Consider the following 20,351-nt stretch of genomic DNA (forward strand, 5'->3'; position numbering starts at 1 on the left):
CAATGAACTAGTTGCTACAGCCTTGGAAGTGAGAAACAATGGCTCGGACATACCACATACAGATATGGCTATCGACATTAATAATTTTTTTAAAAATTTCACTTTTCCTATAAAACGAACACTTTCTGGGTATGTTTTTTTGTTGCTTGCTAGTATTCAGAATTTTCAGCATGTTGTTTCCTGCAAAACAAAAGCAATTTTCGTCATCGATGACCAGAAGCGATTTTGCTTTATAGAGTTGATTAACTAGTTTCCTGCTTCTTTTTTTTGCCTTTAAGTGTTATTTTAAAGTGTATTTTGGAGTCTTTTTATGGTTTTTATAGTTCATATTCATTTTCTGTTAACTAAGGACCAATTGTTGATTGATTTACACCGTATTTAAAACCTATTTTTCTCTGTATGGCCCCTTTTCGACTGTTGACAAGTCTCGTTAAATCGGCTTTTTTTTCTTTAGTTCACAATTTTGAATGACCAGGGTGCTTTCGATCATAAAAGGATTGAACAGTTCTAAGTCTTTTTAAGTTATCATATATTATACTTTGAGCAAATCCTTCCTTTTTAAAATCGTTTGAGATTTTTTTTTTTGAGTCGTTTTCAAAAAGATTATTTGTCGATTATATATATGTATATATATATATATATATATGTATATATATATATATATATATATATATATATATATATATATATATATATATATATATATATATATATATATATATATATATACATATATACATACATATATATATATATATGTATATATATATATATATTTATATATATATATATATATATATATATATATATATATATATATATATATATATATATATATATATATATATATATATATATATATATATATATAAATGTATATATTGTTATAGTAATAGTTAAGAAATGTTTTGTTTTAATTTCAATTTTTAATTATAAAGTATATCTTTTAGAGAGAAAAAAGTTTATTGAGTTAATATAAAATGAATGAAGAGGTTTTTTAAGTTTTTGCTGTTAATAAAATAGGCCCTCAGTCGATACGCCGTTTGCAAGGCCTGAAATACAGATCGCCATGCCTTTGGGGATGCGGGGGTGCAATTTATGTTTAGCCTTAAAAAGAGCTTGCTACGGCAAATGTCAATATACTTAGCAAATAAAAGGCTAAAACAAAACTTAGAAAATTTTGAAAAAAATTATCATAGATGCTACTTATAGTTACGATAAAAAAAACTCAAAAAACCAAAAAAGCGTTTTTCACAAAGCATTTTTAAATTTTTATAATCTGCTTCACAATACTGTACCATAAAACTGTCCATAACAACTGCCTAAGTTTATCATTGAATTTAATCCGTTAATTTTAAAACATCTATTAATTTAAAAATAGAAAACGTTTATTATTACTTTAAAGGGTTTATTTAAGGAGGTATTACATTAAAAAAAATCTTTTTTAATACTTAAAAAAAAACGGGTTTCTGTTAAAAATCGGGTCTTAGAAACCATAGTGCAGTGACATAAAAACATGTTTAGTACTTTTATTTTGTAGGACTTTATATTATTATAAAGAGGCGGATTTAAACTCCGTCAAGTCTTCCAGGAGACGGGGAAAAATAATAAATACAAATAAGCGTTTTATGACGTCTTCCGGCAGGTTAGTATTTGACTACCGATCTTTACATTTTATTTAGAAAATGTGTTGAAGTAAGTGTGAACTATGCTTTATTTTACAACTTATTTTACAAATCTAGCTAATGTAAATTATTCTTTACAGAATATGAAAAAATTAAAAAATGTTAATTGGTTTTTAAAAGCAGCAATCGGATTACTGGGAGAATTTATCTTTAAACTATCCGCAATTCGTTTAAAATTAAATTCTCTTAAAATAAAGTATAAACTATACATTGCAGCATCTGCATTTGATTGGTTGGAAATGTTCTACCACGATTTGACAGATGAAGTATGCAATTGTTAAATCATAATTAGTAGAGTACAAAAAAAAGCGCTTTTGAATTTTAACGTCAAAGCACGGCTTAGAACTTGATTAAAGGCATCATGAACAGATTTAAAACCGTTGATTTTGTTAGTTTTAACATAGTTTATGATTTTTTGTTGTATAAAATTGTAAATAACAATGAACGGTTAATAATGAAGGTCTTGTGAGTTGTTTTTTTGATGGCACAATAAGAAGAAATCTATGTGCAGAAATTTGTATCCCGTTTTACTCAAAAGTCAATAAAAAACATTTCATTGCTCTGAAGTAAGTCTTTTTACTTTTTCTTCTAAATAAACTATCGTATTGTTTTTAATGGAATATGTATATCCTTTTCTACCCCTTTTTTAATTTGTACAATTTGCGTTGTTGCGTCACTAAAACATGGAGTAAGACGGGTTTTTATAGAGGTTTTTTTTTGACGCGGTTAACTTAATCTTCACTCATGAAATTAACATTAGTTAGATGCAGATAGAATCTACCCGCAATCAACAAATTATAAGAAGTTCCTACATAAAATTTTTAAAAACGCTCAATTAATAAAATTCATATAATAATATGTAATATTACTCATATAATAAAATTCAGACTTACTGACGGTGACGATGATGCTTAAATGTCTCCCGTGTTGCACATGTGGCTAGACGGGAGATCCAACCGTCCAATATACGCTAAGTGGGTAGAAGGCGATATAAATTTGTTGGTTATTCTTATATGTGTTCTTTTGATATTAAACTAAAAAAGTTTAAACACTTCAGAGTTATATGACAATACTTGACTCTTGTTGAAAGTTTAAACACTTCAGAGTTATATGACAATACTTGACTCTTGTTGAAAGTTTAAACACTTCAGAGTTATATGACAATACTTGACTCTTGTTGAAAGTTTAAACACTTCAGAGTTATATGACAATACTTGACTCTTGTTGAAAGTTTAAACACTTCAGAGTTATATGACAATACTTGACTCTTGTTGAAAGTTTAAACACTTCAGAGTTATATGACAATACTTGACTCTTGTTGAAAGTTTAAACACTTCAGAGTTATATGACAATACTTGACTCTTGTTGAAAGTTTAAACACTTCAGAGTTATATGACAATACTTGACTCTTGTTGAAAGTTTAAACACTTCAGAGTTATATGACAATACTTGACTCTTGTTGAAAGTCGAAGAGCAAATTTATGGTTTTTCAGAAAACGCTTAGTTCAGAAAAAGGTCTATTGTACGGAAAGCAGACATTCACTATTGAACGTCTATAATAAAAACACAGTAATTTTGTTTTTAAAAAATCTTAACTAAATTACTGAGCAACCAGTTTAACCAATGTTGCCAGCGGCAACACCGGTTAAACTGTTGCCAGCAGCAACATTGGTTGTAAGATTAAAATAACAATGGTTTTTAACTTAAGTTTACATTTAACTTTAACTAAGTTATATACTTAAAATCTCAAGACTTGCACAACATAACATAACTTACGTATAACATACATGTTGATATTTATGTTTTTTTAGCTTTTCTTTAAAGTTTTTCAAGTTTTTAAAAGTTTTAAAGATTATTCGAAGGTCTCTATATATTCGATATTGAAATTATGCAGTTAATTAATTAGTTAGAAATTTGTTTTTAAGTTCATTGAGAAGTAAGTTTGTTTCTTAACAAGTATATATATATATATATATATATATATATATTATATATATATATATATATATATATATATATATATATATGTATATATATATAAATATATATATATATATATATATATATATATATATACATATATATATATATATATATATATATATATATATATATATATATATATATATATATATATATATATAATATATATATATATATATATATATATATATATATATATATATATATATTGTTAAAATTGAAAACTATACATTGTCAAAAAGAAAAAGTATTTGCGACCATCATTTGAAACTTCAAGCGCTCAAAAAGCTGCTGCATAATCAGTTCTCTTTTCGATGGTTTTGGAGGAATTTCCTACAACCTAGAACATTTTATTCTAGATAATAGGAAATTCCCCCATAATCATATTCTATTAATTTTTATTCTGTTTCTTTTAATGATTTTTTTTTTTATGTGTAATAGAATTGGTTTAGAGTTGGCATTGTAGTGCTTTTTAAAACTTTAATTTGGTGGGTTAATGTAACCCATTGACCAAGATCTTTCAAGGTCAAGGTCAGGGTCAAATAATAGTTAATATGAGCAATTAAAGTTTCTTTAATTATTTGTGTCAATTCGGATGCCTCTCTTTTCTGGTTAGCCCCTCTCCCCCTTTTCTCATTAGCAAAATCAAACCAGTTTTAAGGCATCTTATAGTAATTGAATTTACGGTTTGAGAATGTTTTTCATGAACAGTGACAATTGCAAATACAGAGTGTTTGAGTGGGAATTTTGCTATGAATCCTTTAGCTCTGCATTCGACACGGGGTGTCTTGTCTGTCTGCATGAGATGTTTGATTGTGACATTGTTTTAATAGGTTTACCGGTGTCAATTTGGCGAGAAATGATGAATACGTCTACGAGATGTTTGTTGTGCAAATTTTATGGGCCGCGGCTAATCAACTCATTTGTTTCTGATTCTTGTTGCATAGAATGGTTTCTGCTTGCACTTAAATAATTTTTTATGTGACTGATTGCAACAATTATGTAATTGTTTACATAATTATGCATTTGATTGCAAAAATTATGTAATAGAAGTTGGTAAATCCAATATGAAGCTCTAAATACATTTATAACTAATAGATTTTGGGTGGAACATTCTTATATGAAAACACAAAAGTTTCTAGTTTAGAACTAATCTGAAATTTCTTAATTTAAATACCAAAAGTTTCTGGATTCGCTCCTGATAATAAACAATAATAATAAAACAACAATAATAATAAAAAAGCAATAAATTATCTCTACAATTGCAATAACTTTTTTTTACCGTTATATTATAATAATACTTTTAGACCATTTTTTTTTTTTTTTCTTTATTAAGTAGGTTTTAAAATCACTATTGTATTTCGCAATACTCTTAAGGGAGTACAATACTTTTAAACTAATTAAAGTGACAATAGTTATAGCGTTGAAATTTTAACAATGTATTTTTATATAATAGATAAAAGCGTAGATAAGCATAGATTTTATATAATTGATAAAAGCATAGATAAAAGCGTTAATCATAAGAACAATAAAAAGTGAACTTTGGCGAAATCAAAAAATTAATTAAAAAAAAAAATAGGAAAAAAAATAAATGCAAACCAAAGCACAGCCAGGCAGATTAGGTTTAAATATATATATATATATTTTTAATGTCGAAGTAAACAACTTTTTTGGTAGAAAATCGACGCTCAAAAATTCCACAAAAAAATCAAAATTTAATTTTAACATAAAATATGTGAGAAGAATTTTTTTTTTGATTATCCAAGGTATCTTTATTGTCAATTTAATCTTATTTGTTATCAGTTTTCAAATCTCTAATACTCTAATACTACTAGACTGCCAGCTATTTTATCTTTAGTAAATAAAAATTCTTTTTTTTTTTAATTTTTTTTTTAAAAACAATAGCACTTTCATGATTTACAACTAAAGACCTTAGTGCTTAAATTACTTAAGTCACAAAATACTCATTCAGAGATAAAGGAGTTCGAATATTCAAACTAACCTTTAAATCAGGCAAGACATCCTAATACATTTCTTATTACCGCGATGTCTTTACATTATTATAATAGATAAACTTGCTTATTTTAAAATCGTAAAACCTCATCTTTTAGAAGATATGTGTAATTTTATTTTAGGACTTAAAGGTACTTTTCGTCCTATTACTAGACTTAGATACTTTTTACACCGATAAGAAACACTGAACTAATGTAGTTTTTTAACCTATGCTATTACTATAAAGAAATAAGACTATTCTATGTCTTCAATGTCACTCGTGTCTCCATCTTTATCTATGCCTTGAATATTACTATAAAATGTAACTCCTTCTGGTAGATTGACACGTGTTAAAAGTTCACAAATATCATGAAATTTGGCAGTTTTAACAGGCAAAAAGTTTACGTATGCTCTATTAGGTTTGAGTGAAATGAGCGTTTTTCACCACATTTGAAAGTTTTTGTGACATCAAAACATTCTCCTGTCATTTAAATTCGACATACTGGTACCTTGCCTCGTTCAAAATTTGCTCCTATGAGCTCACTAATTTCAGTTACTGGTTTTATCAAGGGATCATATGCTCTTTTAAATTCAAGTACTTTAACAACTGGGGTTCCATCTTCAATCATGTTGTCTATGAGAGGATGTTCCAAAAAAACAACATTAACTCATTATTGTTCACTATGTGAAGACATTGAGTAAAACAATATTCCTTTGGCAAAAAGCATAGTTTTATATCATTAATTGCAAATCAGAAACTTTTTTTTGCTACCATTAGCAGTTTTCAAATGGCAAATGACCGCTATTTGGCGGTTATGAACCGTTAAGGAAAAATCACACAAAAAATTATGTTTGAATAAAGAAACCTTAAACAAATCAAAATAATTACTTTACATAAAAAGAATAAAAACAATGGTTTTTTTATTTAAACATAAAAAAATGTTGTATTTTTTGCAAAAAATTCTGCTGTTTCCAACCTTACATAGGCGACAATTAAGTTTTTTCTCACGATGTTCAGGCCAATGATTTAAACAATCAAGCTGAATAGCTTTGTTTGGTAAAGGAATTGAGTTCTTTCGCTTTTGTGGTGTCGCATTCTTACACAATTTTCTTTTAGATTGTCTGCCAACTGCCACTAGGGGTTTCTCTGCATAAGACAAGCTAGATGTAGTTTGTGTTGTAAACTGAAGTAATGTCAGCTGTTTTCATTTTAGCAATATTTAATTGATTGCAATGACGCCTGTAAATCAACCAACCATTAACTTTACAAATGTCAATGCAGTGAAACAATATTTTAATGTACCACCGCTTGATTTTAATATTAGTGCGATAAAGTGAAATTAACATGTCACATGAATCTACACCTCCCATGCATTGGTTGTATTCTTTTACTACTGATGGAGAATTTATGTTGACAAAGTTTTTTTCAGTGCGATTCCATCTTTTAACATATGAAATCAAATCTGGGTCACAGTATATTGAGCATAAATTGACACATCTATTATCGTACCTGGTGATTATTATACCTGAATTAATATCACATTTATATCTATGGCTTCCTCTTCCTTTTTTTCTCAATTCACTTTCAGTTGGTAAACAACACCCTCGCATTCTATTATTTCTAATTGTTGCTGTTGTAAGAATGCCTAATTTGTTCAAATGTAAACATAAATCTAGACTGCAAAACCAATTATCAAAGCAAAGCTTAAAGTTTTGATTTTTTGGTAAGGGTTCTATTAATCGTTTAGCAACATATGAGCCGTTTCATTTTTCAGAGCCAATTGCTGCAGCACCAGTATATAAGAAAAAGTCAAATATAATTCCTGAAGTTCCACTACGTACAAAGTTTTTGAAACCCCACTTCACTGGCTTTTTTAGGATTGTATTGCCTTATTCCACTATAACGAGTTTTGGCTGAAATTATTTGCTCGTCAATAGAGTGTCCATTTTCTGGTTTTATAGAAAAACAATTTTGACGAACATGATCTAGTACAGATGCAATTTTATAAACTATTTTATGTTTATTAACTGGATCATTAACTCTTGAGTTATCAGCTGCATGTAAAAATTTTCTTATTTTTTTATATCGAGACAAAGACATGAGATGAGCTATTTTAGGATATCGCGTCTCCGTTGACCAATACATATAATAGGCTGGCAATTTAAAAAAATAGACATATACATTTGCATTGCAATAAACTGCTTGAATTCAGTTTCTGTTACATTAACAGATTTAGAAGATATTTGAACATTGTAAAGATTGGTTTGTTCGGCAATTAAGATAAACAAAGTATCTTTCCAAAACATTTGGAAATACATCAATGGGGTAAAAGTATCAACATTGTTAGGCGGAAGACTAAATTCACAACCAGAAAAAGTAGTGTCTCTTACAGGTGGTCTTCTATTACACCATTTATAATTATGAGTTATTAGCTTTAGTGATGTGGATGAAGAAGTTTGCTTATTTGTACTTGGCTTATCTGGAGTTGTAAATTCAATATTAGTTTCATCTTCCAAAAGAATATCTGCAGTCATACATTGCTCTTCTTTACATATACTTATCTCATCATTTATTCGGGTAACCACAAAAAGATTATTATCGTCCTCTTCATCACAACTAAGTTCCAAATCTGAAAAGCTCAGGCTCTGAACTCTGACTCTGAACAAATTATATTGAATAGCTTCATTTAAGTCATAGCTTGTTTTGCTTTGTTTATTCATTTTATTATCTAAATGAAATTTTGATTTATAGATGAGAAAACATATATATATAATAATGAGAAAACATATATATATAATTATTGATATGGTTTGTTTACTCTATATAAGTTATTTTTTTTTTAATAAATTTTTTTTTTCTAAATTGATATTAAAATATTTGTTACAAAATATGTAAATAACATGATAGAGAAATTTTATTTAACTTTAAAATTATATGTTTAGTAATACAATTTGTAAAAATTATTTTATTATCATATTTTGTTGTAACTGTGTTTTTGATAGGTTTTACCATAAAAAATTACAAAATAATGAAGAATAAAATTTATCTAACATTTGATAATAACTATGTGTTTCTTTTACATCAGTTAGATGTTTCTAAAATAATAGTAATGTCTTTCTAATATTTAATATCTGTAAGAGTTAAACCAAAACAGTTTTATGTTTTGAACCAAAAATGAATCGCCGTAGTTCATAAAGCCAATTGGCGGAATCAAAATAACTGATGAGATATTGATCACATAAACAAATATTACAAAAATGGTTGCATACAAAAAATTAAGTTCTAGGCTTCATCTAATAAATAAACTAAAAACGTTATTATTAAATTGAGTAAATCCATGTATACAGGTCATTCAAAAACATGTAACTTTTGAATGTAAAAACCTTATAACTTTATCGACCTATTTCATAATATCCAATTGTTCAGCCTCGCATAAGTTTATTGCAAAAAAATCGTAGTAGGCTAGGATTTTATGAAAATATTTTCTAACAAAATTCAAAGAACTCGTCTGATTTGGATTTAAAAAAGAATGCTGCCACTTGGCCGTCCTAACCAATAAAGGTTTTAGTTATTTTCTGGTATCGGTATTCTTTACAAGTGATACCCACTCTGAAGGTAAAATTACCCAGTCCTTTTTTCTTCTCCTTTTTTAATGCGCCCAAAATTCGGATCACAAGGCATTCGGCTAAGACCTGGGTGAGGATACTTTACATAAGCTTGTGTTATAGAGACATTCTTATTTACAAATCTTTGTAGAAAAGCAAAGATGTAACGGTTTTTATTCTGTGAAAAACAGTTATCCATAAAAATTATAATTTTTATAGTTGTAGCCAGAAGACCAGAAGTGTAATGGTCTAGACATGAAATGACTCCATTTAGGTCCTTAGCTGCTTAATGTTCAGCATATAAATACATGTTAGCAGATACCTTTACATTGCCATGAATGCACAGGTTGTGAATCCAAAGTTGACGCTTATAAAGCTCTTGTCCAATGCCATTTAGTGGAAGTGGTAAATTTTTTTCAAAGTCTAAACAGTCTTCGTTTTGCTGTTGCTTTGTTGATTTACAATCTTCTGTAGCTTTGTTGATTTACACATTAAACACACCTGGTTTCTTTATGTGAAGCTCATATTAAAACATCAGTTTATTTACAAGAATCACATCATTAATAGATTCGGCTATTTTAATGTGTGCCTGAAGATATTCAAACTTAACACATATGTCACTCCTTGGAAATACAAGTTTAATATTAAAATGGAAGTTAAATATGTCATGATAAAGCCAGTATTTACAATCATTAGATATAAGATCTGGATTTGCCTTTAAAAATAGGTGATGCATTTCTGCACAGTCAGAGGTGAATCCAGATATTGTTTGTGTTTGTTTTTTGATCGGCTATAGTGGATTTCAAGTGCAGAAAACAGTCTAATGTGATCACTAACACGTTATCTAATTTTTTTATGGTTTTTATGGTGGTTTGCTGGTATCTGTATTTTTTACAAGTGATACCCACTGTGAAAGTAAAATTACCCTGTCCTCTTTTCTTCTCCTTTTCTCAATGCGCCCGAAATTTGGATCTCAAGGCATTCGGCTATGACCTGGATGGGGATGCTTTACATAAGCAGTCTAATGTAATCACTAACACAATCTCTAAATTTTTATTAATTTTTTTATGGTTTTGGTGTTTGCCCCGGCCCTCTTTAATGGGAACAATAAATTTAAGAACTTCATTTTTAAGTCTACATTCCTTCACCCCGTGCGTAGCTCGGGGTAAAGGAATCTAGACTTAAAAATAAAGTTCTTAACTTTGTTGCAAAGAAATGCTGCTTTGCAAACGGAAACAGTTTGGTCCAGTGCAGTGGACCAGAAGAAGCTGCTTCGTTCTTTACCATTTTCTTTTCTAGGCCTTTGATAAATACTTTTGACAGGGATTACATTTGAGCTTTAAGAGCCGAAAATGCAGGAAAAAATTGTATTTTCTCAATTTCTTTGGATTTAGTAAGACATCTACAATGACATTCAATTATGGCAGGCTTCCTTAATGGCCTCAGCTTTTTATCATAAGATGTGAGAGCTTCTCCTGAAATAAAATAAACTTAATATAAAATATCCATGCTTTAGTTGTTGTTATTTTATGATACATAAATATTTCCATTCAATTACATAAGATATAAGTTGGGTATTTTTTTCTAATATTATAATTGCTCAGTTCATTAAAAACATTGAGCTTTTTGTAGAATACAATAAACAAGTTTATATTGTATATATTATATATACTATATAAACTTGTTTAGTGTATTCATGATATACAGTATATATATATATATATATATATATATATATATATATATATATATATATATATATATATATATATATATATATATATATATATATATATATATATATATTTAAACAACTTTAAAAAGTATTCTTCACAATAGAGTGCTCAATGTTCTTAAAAGAACAGAGCAATTATATTAGTAGTAGAAAATCACTTAACAAAAATTTTTTCCATTTAACACTGTGTTTCATCAACAAAGATTCATCAGAAATGGATGATCAAATTAATAAAACTTCAATTTATACCAAAAATTAAATTACAGGAAGTTGCAAACGTCTTAATTACTGTAAATTTTCACACATTTGTAGAATTTGCTGACACTATTATAAAAAAAATTCTTTAGAAATGATTACTTATGCTATTTTTTTAAAATGTTTTTTTTAAAAAGGGTAGTTAATGTAAATATTATTTGAACTCATTTCTTTTTATAGTTTTTTAGGAGAAACTTATTTCCGTGCCTACATTTAGAAATTAATTCCGATCTTTTGTTAAATAAGCATTCTTGATTTGCATGTGTAATTATTTTAAATTTTTCTTGGAGGCATAGTATGCATTTTTTGGAAATATTGTTATATGCAAGCGCTGTTTTAAGGATAGACTAATTCAGTATAAAATCATCAATATTTTTTTCTTTTAATTCCCATATATATTTTGACAGCATGGTGTCTTTTGAATACTTTTTATTCTTGAAAGATTGCTTATGATTGGCAAAACGTTTTTTCCATTCACCCTCTGTTATGCCAATATATTGTTTATCAGGTACATTCTTAGAGGAAACAACACATTTATATACCACATTTTTTGATAAACAACTATATATATATATATATATATATATATATATATATATATATATATATATATATATATATATATATATATATATATATATATATATATATATATATATATATATATATTTAACAAATATATATATATATATGTATATATATATATGTATATATAATATATATATATATATGTATATATATATATATATATACATAAATTCGTAAAAACACTTATAAAATTTTTCAATACTTCAACACTGTATTTCACCATCAGTAGGTTCATCAGGAAGAATTCTTCCTGATTCTTCCTGATGAACCTATTGATGGTGAAACACAGTGTTGAAGTAATCAAAAATTAGATAAGTGTTTTTCCTAATTTATTATTGCTCTGTTCTTTTAGAACATTGAGCACTTTGTTTGTAGAATACACTAACATAATTTATATATATACGTATAAATATATATACATACATATATATATATATATATATATATATATATATATATATATATATATATATATATATATATATATATATATATATATATATATATATATATATATATATATATATATATATATATATAGCCAGGTTAACGCCGTTACTTTTCCATTTTGATGGTGTTAGTCTTCTTTTTTTGGCTTTGGATTGAATTTTGGGTAACGCAGTGGTCGCTGTATCCACCATTTTTTATAGTTATAAACATTCTAAAAGCCGTTTGGCGGAAAAGCTAAGATGAGTATTTTTAACACCGAAATTGGGGACTTAAGTACTATTTGCTCAAAAAATTGTATCATTCTTATTTTTGGCTTGTTAATGGGGGAATAGGAACATATTTAAATATTGCAATTTATGCAGTACACAGGGCTTAACCGTATTAGCAAAATTTACCAATTAGCTTGATTTCGTCAAAATGTGACTTAAGTACCTTTAGCAGGGGCGGACTTAGGTATATGGTGGCCCCTGGGCGGAATATACTGTTGGGGCCCCTTATAAATAAATATGGAAATATATATTTTTTACTTATTGAATAATATTTATTATTATGTTTAATAGTAGTAACACAAGTAACAATAAACTACTATTTAATAATAAATAATTACAAAAACAATCAAATCGAATATAACTAGTTACTAGTTATACTCGATATTATGATAATATATTTTTTTGCCGTTTACGGTGTTTCAAATAATCTGTTGTTTCCAAAATTTCTGCTCTTTGTTTTTCATATTGATCAAAGTTATCACGTTTAGCTTGAACAAAATTCATTAAGACTTAATAGCAGATATTGCAGTATTAAGGTCTAATGCCGCATATTGCAGTAATTTATTAGTTTTATCTACTCTTTCAAGGATATTATTCCAAAAAACCGTGAAAATTCCAGTTTCAAGTGTGCACCATTTGTTGTATAAACAATTTGCATCGCAGCGCGTTTTTGTTGTTTGTTCAAAGTCATCAGCTATTTGAATTAGAGTACTTTTAAATTGTGTATAGCCTAGTATAAGAGCTTTTGTTGCATCAGATCTACATGACCAGCGTGTAGTATTAACTCGTTGTGTTACATGGATACGGGTTTTGGTATTTTCTAAACTTAGAGCTTTAACCAGTAGTTCATAACGTTTTGTTGATGCCGTAAAAAATACATATAACTGCTTTAAAAAGTCAAAAAATTCAACAGCAGCAGTACATCACTCGGCTGCTGCTTTTCCTACCAAATTTAGGGAATGTGTAGCACATGGAATCCAGGATGCTAGTTTATTATTTTTCAGAATTTTTGATTGGAGACCATTATATTTCCCACTCATTGCAGAAGCATTATCATACGATTGGCCTCTACAATTTTTTATGTTTAAGTCATATTTGTTTAAAAAGTTTATTAAACCATCATACATATCTTGAGCTTTATGGCCTTGGTTTGGCATAAATACCAAAAATCTTTCCACTGGTGTATCTTTTTCAATATATCTAAAAACTAATGTTAATTGATCTATATGACCTTCATCAGGTGTTAAATCTAATGAAATTGAAAAATGTTTAGATAATTTTATACGAGAAATTATTTTATTCAAAACATTATTTCCCATTATTTCTATTAATTCTTCACAGAAAGCAGGAGATAAATAGTTAGTGTGCCCACTTCCACGATTTGCATGATTTTCAATATGCTGTTTAAGAAAATTATTATACTCAGCTAATAGCTCTAGAATTTCAAGATAGTTACCATTTTTAGACGAACCGACAATTTCATTTTTACTACGTAATGCTAAACTTCGTTCACATATAAATGTTATAACACTTACGAGTCTCTTGATTATATTACGCCAGTAACTCTTTACATCTTTACTTTCTTTTATAAGTTCATTGTTAATACGGCCTAATTCTTTTGAACAAACAGCTAAATTTATCACAGAATTTAAATGATCTTTGGAAGTTTCATGACTTATTAATTGATTATCTGCATGCTTCTACTCACAGAAACCATCATGAGTAAATTTACTGCGTGCTTTGGACATTAATTTTCAAACAAAACAAAAAATGCTACCATTGATTGGTGAAAAACATAACCATGAACGCTTAATTATTTCTCCGTTAGCAGTTTTTCGCTCAAACAATGATTTATTACATTTACGAGTAAACTTCACATCAAACTGTTTTTTTGATTTTTGTATAAATAATTCTTCATTACAATTTTGTAAATTTGAACTTCCTACTTTTGCCCAATAATCTATTAATCCTGTCATATTTTCAGGCCATAATCCTATATCTAAATTTAAGCTTTCATTTGTTTCTTCAACAATATTTTGAGGTGAAGGGTTTTTGGTGATAGTTACTAGTTGAGGCGGTAGAGCAATTTGATATGACTGAAATAAAAAAAATATTTAAAATATATACCTAATGGAAATTAAACTGATAAGACTTTTTTAAATTTGTATTTATAATATTTATGCGTTTGATTTTCAATTTTCATTATTTTTTTTTTAATTAATATTTACCTAAGTAGCCAATATACGTATAATTTTTTTCGATTTTAAACAATTTTATTTAGGAAAGGTAAATTTGAAGAGATAAGTATAGTATAGTATGTATACATGAATAAAATATTAATTGTAACATTTATTATTTAAACTACCTAACCTGCATATATTTTATTATTATATGCTATTAAATATAAAAAAAATATATATATATTATTAAAAGTAATATTTATTCTTTGTATAGTTATTGTAAAACTTCTAACAAACCTCAGAAGAAGAAGAAGTTGTGTTGGGCTGTTTTATGAAAAACTCTGCCATTCGACTAGTTTTTGAAATTATTCCCATACTTTTTTTATCTTTTTCTTTTGCCAATTTTCGTTTATTTGCACCACTCATATAAACTCGCTTTAATTTATGACGATCTTCTTCCATTTTTAAATTTTAACACTATTCACTGGTTAACTTATAATTTAAGAAACAAATAAAGTCTGTAACTATTGCCTATTGTGTATGCAACTGTAGTTAACTGACGTCTGACATGCAATAAGTGCAACGAACAAATAACGATAATTTATCTACAGACAGATAGTCTGTAATATGTGTTTTATATTTCCGAAAACCCACATGTGTATATTTAGAATCACATTTACTAATATTATTACAATCGACGGTGCACACAGATCGCGGACGGCATAAACTATCTTATCTTGATTTTTAGAGACCATTCATTGTCAATAAACGTAAATACATCTATTGTTAGTTAAAAAAATAAAAATTTTTAAATGTTCAAAAAAAGTTCAATATTATTTAATTAAATATGTGTAAATATAAATAAAATGTTTTTTTTGTATTCTAATTTAAACATCATAAAATTGTGGGAACCCGAATCTTTGGGGGTCCCTGGGCTGCAGCCCACTCAGCCCTCCCCTAAATCCAGCCCTGACTTTTAGAACTAAGGTCTTCAATTTTAAGTAGTAATTTTGAATGCACAATTATAAGCAAATGCACTAGCCAATTAAAAATTCGTCGTTGTTCCACTTTTGATTTTTGTTTCTATAAGCCAGAGTTGATAAACCGCGAATTGTTTTTACCTCCACTTTACTTCTATTTTTGCAAAAGCAAAAATCTTTAAGTAGATTCAAGAAGATCCAGCATTTATCTTCCTAGACAGGAAACGATGTAACGCAGATTTACATCAACGCCAGTCTAATAAATGAAAAAGGCGTTTTCGGCTTTTCAACAAAATTATTTTGCTCACCCCTAAAGTCTTTGCCTACGAGGCATTCTAAAACACAATACAACAATAGTTGGATGCAGTTAACATCTGCCCAAGATGAGTATTTTTATCAAGACACCATCTCTAGCCTTTACTCAACCAAGAGCGCCAAGGCTTTTTATTGGTATGGCTTATGTGGATATTTAAGTTAGAGTTTATTTACTCTAGTTTTTGCTTAAAAAGAACCAAACTTTACAAGGCAGCAGTGCATAAGACAGGTAATACTAGTTTACATGATACGTCTAAAGAATGTAAAAGCGTAGAAAAGTAAATGTGTAAAAGATTGTTTTCTTTTTTTGCAAATATTACTTCAAGTATCTTACTTAGAAATTTAGATCTCAAAGCTGTATTATACAATGATACTTGAATAAAAATTTGTGCTGTTTAAAATAATTACATTGATGCAGAGGTTTTGACACGTGTTTTCGGCGGTAAACAGGTATTTGTTTCTCAAACTCAGTTGACACCATCACATTTTAATTTACTCTTTGTTCTAAAACATAGTTAACTTTCTATTTGATTGATTTCGATGACAATCAGTAAAAGTCAAGTTCTAAATTCAAATAAAGTTGTTGTATATCTAAAAAAAATAGCGTTTTTCTTATGGTCAATTATATGTTGCATGTTGAAGTGCATATAGTTTTTAAAATAGATAAGCTTCCTGTCTAAGATATGGTAAAAAATGTTACACAATTAATGTTACATTTTCTAAGGTTATGACTTTATTATTTTTAAATTTTTTCTTTAGAAAGTTTATTGTTTGTTGGTTGCAACCACTTGCTGTGTTCATCCTATTTATTTTACTTTCATTTTATAATTTTATTTCTTTGTACTTTTTTTATTGTTAATATTTAGCATGTTTGGTTTGTTAAATAATGCTTTAAAAAAATATATATATATATTTATATATATAAATACATATATATATATATATATATATATATATATATATATATATATATATATATATATATATATATATATATATATATATATATATATATATATATATATATATATATATATATGTATATATATATATATATATATATGTATATATATATATGTATATATATATATATATATATATATATATATATATATATATATATATATATATATATATATAATGTGTTGAAATGTGTTATGTTAAGTTGTATGTTTAAAAAGTTTGTTTATATTTTCATTATGTTACTTCTTTATTTTCAGAGTGTTGTAACTTGGAAACGTAAAAAGCAACATAGTTAACCTTGTCAACCAAACAAAATCAAATAGCAAAAGTGTGACTTGGCAACATCTATTGACAACCGGTGTTTTTGCTATTGAGCTTGATTTTTTTCAATTATTCTGGAATCGTGATAATATGATAATAATTATTCTGGAATCGTGAAGTGATAATATATGTTAATATTTAGGGCGTCCAATGCCAGAACCGAATTTGTGCAAATGTTCTAAAACCGAATTGTGGAAAAACTGGTTAAAATCGAAAAAGATTTAACTAATTTCTAGAATCAAATTTATTGAACATAGAATGAGATGATTGAATATCAGTAAAAGTTTATTGAAACTAAAAAAACTTTAAAAAAACCCAATTCCTTTTCACAACCGAATAATTTAGCCTCGAATTTTTACAGTCGAATTTGTACAATCGATTTTTTTACAATCGGATTTGTAATTTTAAAACTTAATTACTTTTCACAGCCGATTAATTTAGCATCGAGTTTTTTTACAATCGAATTTTTTACAGCTGTAGTTTTAATGCATTTGTGATGCAGTTCAAAGACAGCATAATTTTTTCAAACTGGTTTTTGTCTTAAAGGTTAAAGTGTACATGATCCTTCAAAAAGAGGTTTCTATTATTTTCGAAAATAATATTTTTTTTTTGTTGCAAAATTTTAAATCATCAGAAAATGGTGTCGTAAGTTTATTTCCATGTGCTTGTTACCACCCAATTTAGTAAGACCTGAAGTTGACAAACTAAAAGCTGAAGCTAACCATCACAGTGACATCAATGTTAAATAAAAAATGAAAAAGTTTGTTCAGTATTACGAAAGGTAATGGATGCTCCAAAAATCTTTTGTGATGTTTTCTGTTCATGGCCTGCGTCATCGTATTAACAACGTGTCTGAATCCTTACACTCCAAGATGAATCGTTCAATGACAGCACAACCCGGGTTTTGGCGTTTCTTGGACGAGCTTCAATAGCACTTTAGTGTTTTGATGCAGCAGTTGAGATCTTATCCTTAAAACTGTCTTTAAAGTATCAATTTTAAATAGAAAGTCTATTGAATGGAAGGTGAAATGCTCCAGATCCGAAATGGTTCCCAACCTAGAAAAGATCTGCGTCAAGATCGTCAAAGGCAGCAAGAGCGCCTTCTAGGGTACGAAGAAAAGCTTGCAAGTGTTGAATGGACAGCAACCAAAAATTTTGAAGCTGCATCATTCCTCTTCAACGATATGAAAATGCCAAGTGATCAGGAAGTTCAAAAATTCATGGAACAGGTTAGATAATTAGTTACAATTTTTAACAATGAACCAAAAGTGTTTACTGCATTGTATTCATGTTAGGGGTTCGTTGTTGTTATTTTTGACAGGTGGAGACCATCTACTAGTTAGACGTTTTATATTTACACTTTTTTTAGGAAAAAACTGTTGATAAAGAATCTCAATCGAATGGACCAGCTGCTGTGGTGAAAAGACCAATTGAAAATGTCTGCAAAGTTTGTCTCGTCAACAATCTTCAAATTGCTGTTTATCCTTGCCGCCATCTTTACCTAAGTCGGCAATGTGCTGAAACTAGTCAAAGTAGTTCTATTAATCACTGTCCAGTATGCAGAGGACCAACAGCAGATTTTAAAAATAATTTTGTTTAATGTACTATTTAATATACTATTGCATACTATAAATTTTTTATTTGTTTAACTGATTCGACTCAAGAAGATTCGGTTCTAGATGGTGGTTCTATATTATTCGACTGAAACAAGTTTTAGTAACTTAAAAAATTCGACTGTAAATGATTCTACTCTAACAAAGAAAGTTCAAATTCGATTCTAAATAGCTTCGATCAATAAAAAATTTGATCATCTCATTCTATTCTATTTAATGTCGGTTCTGACATTGGACACGATATGTAGTATATTGGTAACATATGCTATGTGCTATTGTTATGTGTTATTGTAACGATGTTTTTGTTGTGATGTTTTGTGTTGAGAGACTTGATTTATCTTTTCAATCCATATCTATTGTTAAAAATGATTATTAAGTAGTTTTATTCTTAAAATTGACTTCTAATCATTCACTAAAAGCGAATTGATAAGTTTTTTAATATGTGCATAAATTTTTTGATTTATATCTTTTACGTTATTGTAAACATAAAAACCGTACCGAAAATAAAGTTTTTGTAAAACAAGTATGACGTTTTCCTTAAAAAAAAAGTTGTTTCCAGTTTTCCAATATATTATTTTGACTCTTTTACAAAAAGTTTCACCTTTCACCATTCTTCTCAGTAAGTTTAATATATAAGTTTTAATTATTGTTAGAATGTTTCAAGTTATAGAGTTAATTCTTTTGATAATTTGATATAGTTCTTTTGGTAATTTTTACTTTGCTATAACTCATATTACGATTTCTTTTTTTTTTAATTTAAAAGAGGGATATATCCCTTTTATATTAACCTCTTTTTAAGGGTTCTCATTAAAAGATTTAAAATTTTTTAGTTAAGAACTAAAAATTTTTAAATCTTTTTGATGAGATGATTCGTTTTGTCATATGTTTACTTTCAGTGCCAAATTTCAGCAAAACTTTTTGAGCACTTAGCATTTTAATACTTATTTAATTACATTTCTTACATTTCAAATTTTTATTTCTTTAATTGACTTTTTAGGATTTATTCATATTGTGGTTGAATGCTAGAATCGTTTTCTGCTTTGCCAAATTTTAAGTTGAAAAACATATCACTGTATATATATATATATATATATATATATATATATATATATATATATATATATATATATATATATATATATATATATATATATATATATATTATATAATATATATATATATATATATATATATATATATATATATATATATATATATATAAATATACATATATGCATATATATATATATGTATATATATATATGTATCTATATATATATGTATATATATATATATATATATATATATATATATATATATGTGTATATATATATATGTATATATCACTTTAGTTATTTATATTTATACTATATTATATTATTCTTATTATATATATATATATATATATATATATAT

The 20,351-nt window shown here is 27.2% G+C and overlaps 3 protein-coding genes across 4 annotated transcripts in view; 1 reads left to right on the forward strand and 2 right to left on the reverse strand.

Annotated features, from left to right (window-relative positions):
• LOC136076839 (uncharacterized) overlaps window positions 1-2,753 on the reverse strand; it is a 29,514-nt gene extending 26,761 nt beyond the window's left edge. For both annotated transcript variants that reach the window (XM_065790414.1, XM_065790413.1), the window contains exon 1: window positions 2,579-2,753. The gene's annotated coding sequence lies outside the window, so the exon portion shown is untranslated. The remainder of the gene's footprint in view (window positions 1-2,578) is intronic.
• On the forward strand, window positions 1,949-19,458 carry LOC136076838 (baculoviral IAP repeat-containing protein 8-like). Its single transcript, XM_065790412.1, has 3 exons — window positions 1,949-2,251; window positions 17,259-18,551; window positions 18,692-19,458. Exons 2-3 carry the CDS (start codon window positions 18,339-18,341, stop codon window positions 18,920-18,922), a joined length of 444 nt encoding a protein of 147 aa, XP_065646484.1. The 5' UTR covers window positions 1,949-2,251; window positions 17,259-18,338; the 3' UTR covers window positions 18,923-19,458.
• On the reverse strand, window positions 6,822-8,381 carry LOC136075962 (uncharacterized). The gene is made up of 3 exons (XM_065789413.1): window positions 7,805-8,381; window positions 7,503-7,715; window positions 6,822-7,306 (listed from the first exon to the last, which is right to left on the reverse strand). The coding sequence occupies exons 1-3, from the start codon at window positions 8,379-8,381 to the stop codon at window positions 6,822-6,824; spliced, it is 1,275 nt and encodes a 424-aa protein (XP_065645485.1).
• Window positions 19,459-20,351: the final 893 nt, after the last annotated feature.

Source organism: Hydra vulgaris, chromosome 02 (genome assembly GCF_038396675.1).
Source record: "Hydra vulgaris chromosome 02, alternate assembly HydraT2T_AEP".
Classification (NCBI taxonomy): domain Eukaryota; kingdom Metazoa; phylum Cnidaria; class Hydrozoa; order Anthoathecata; family Hydridae; genus Hydra; species Hydra vulgaris.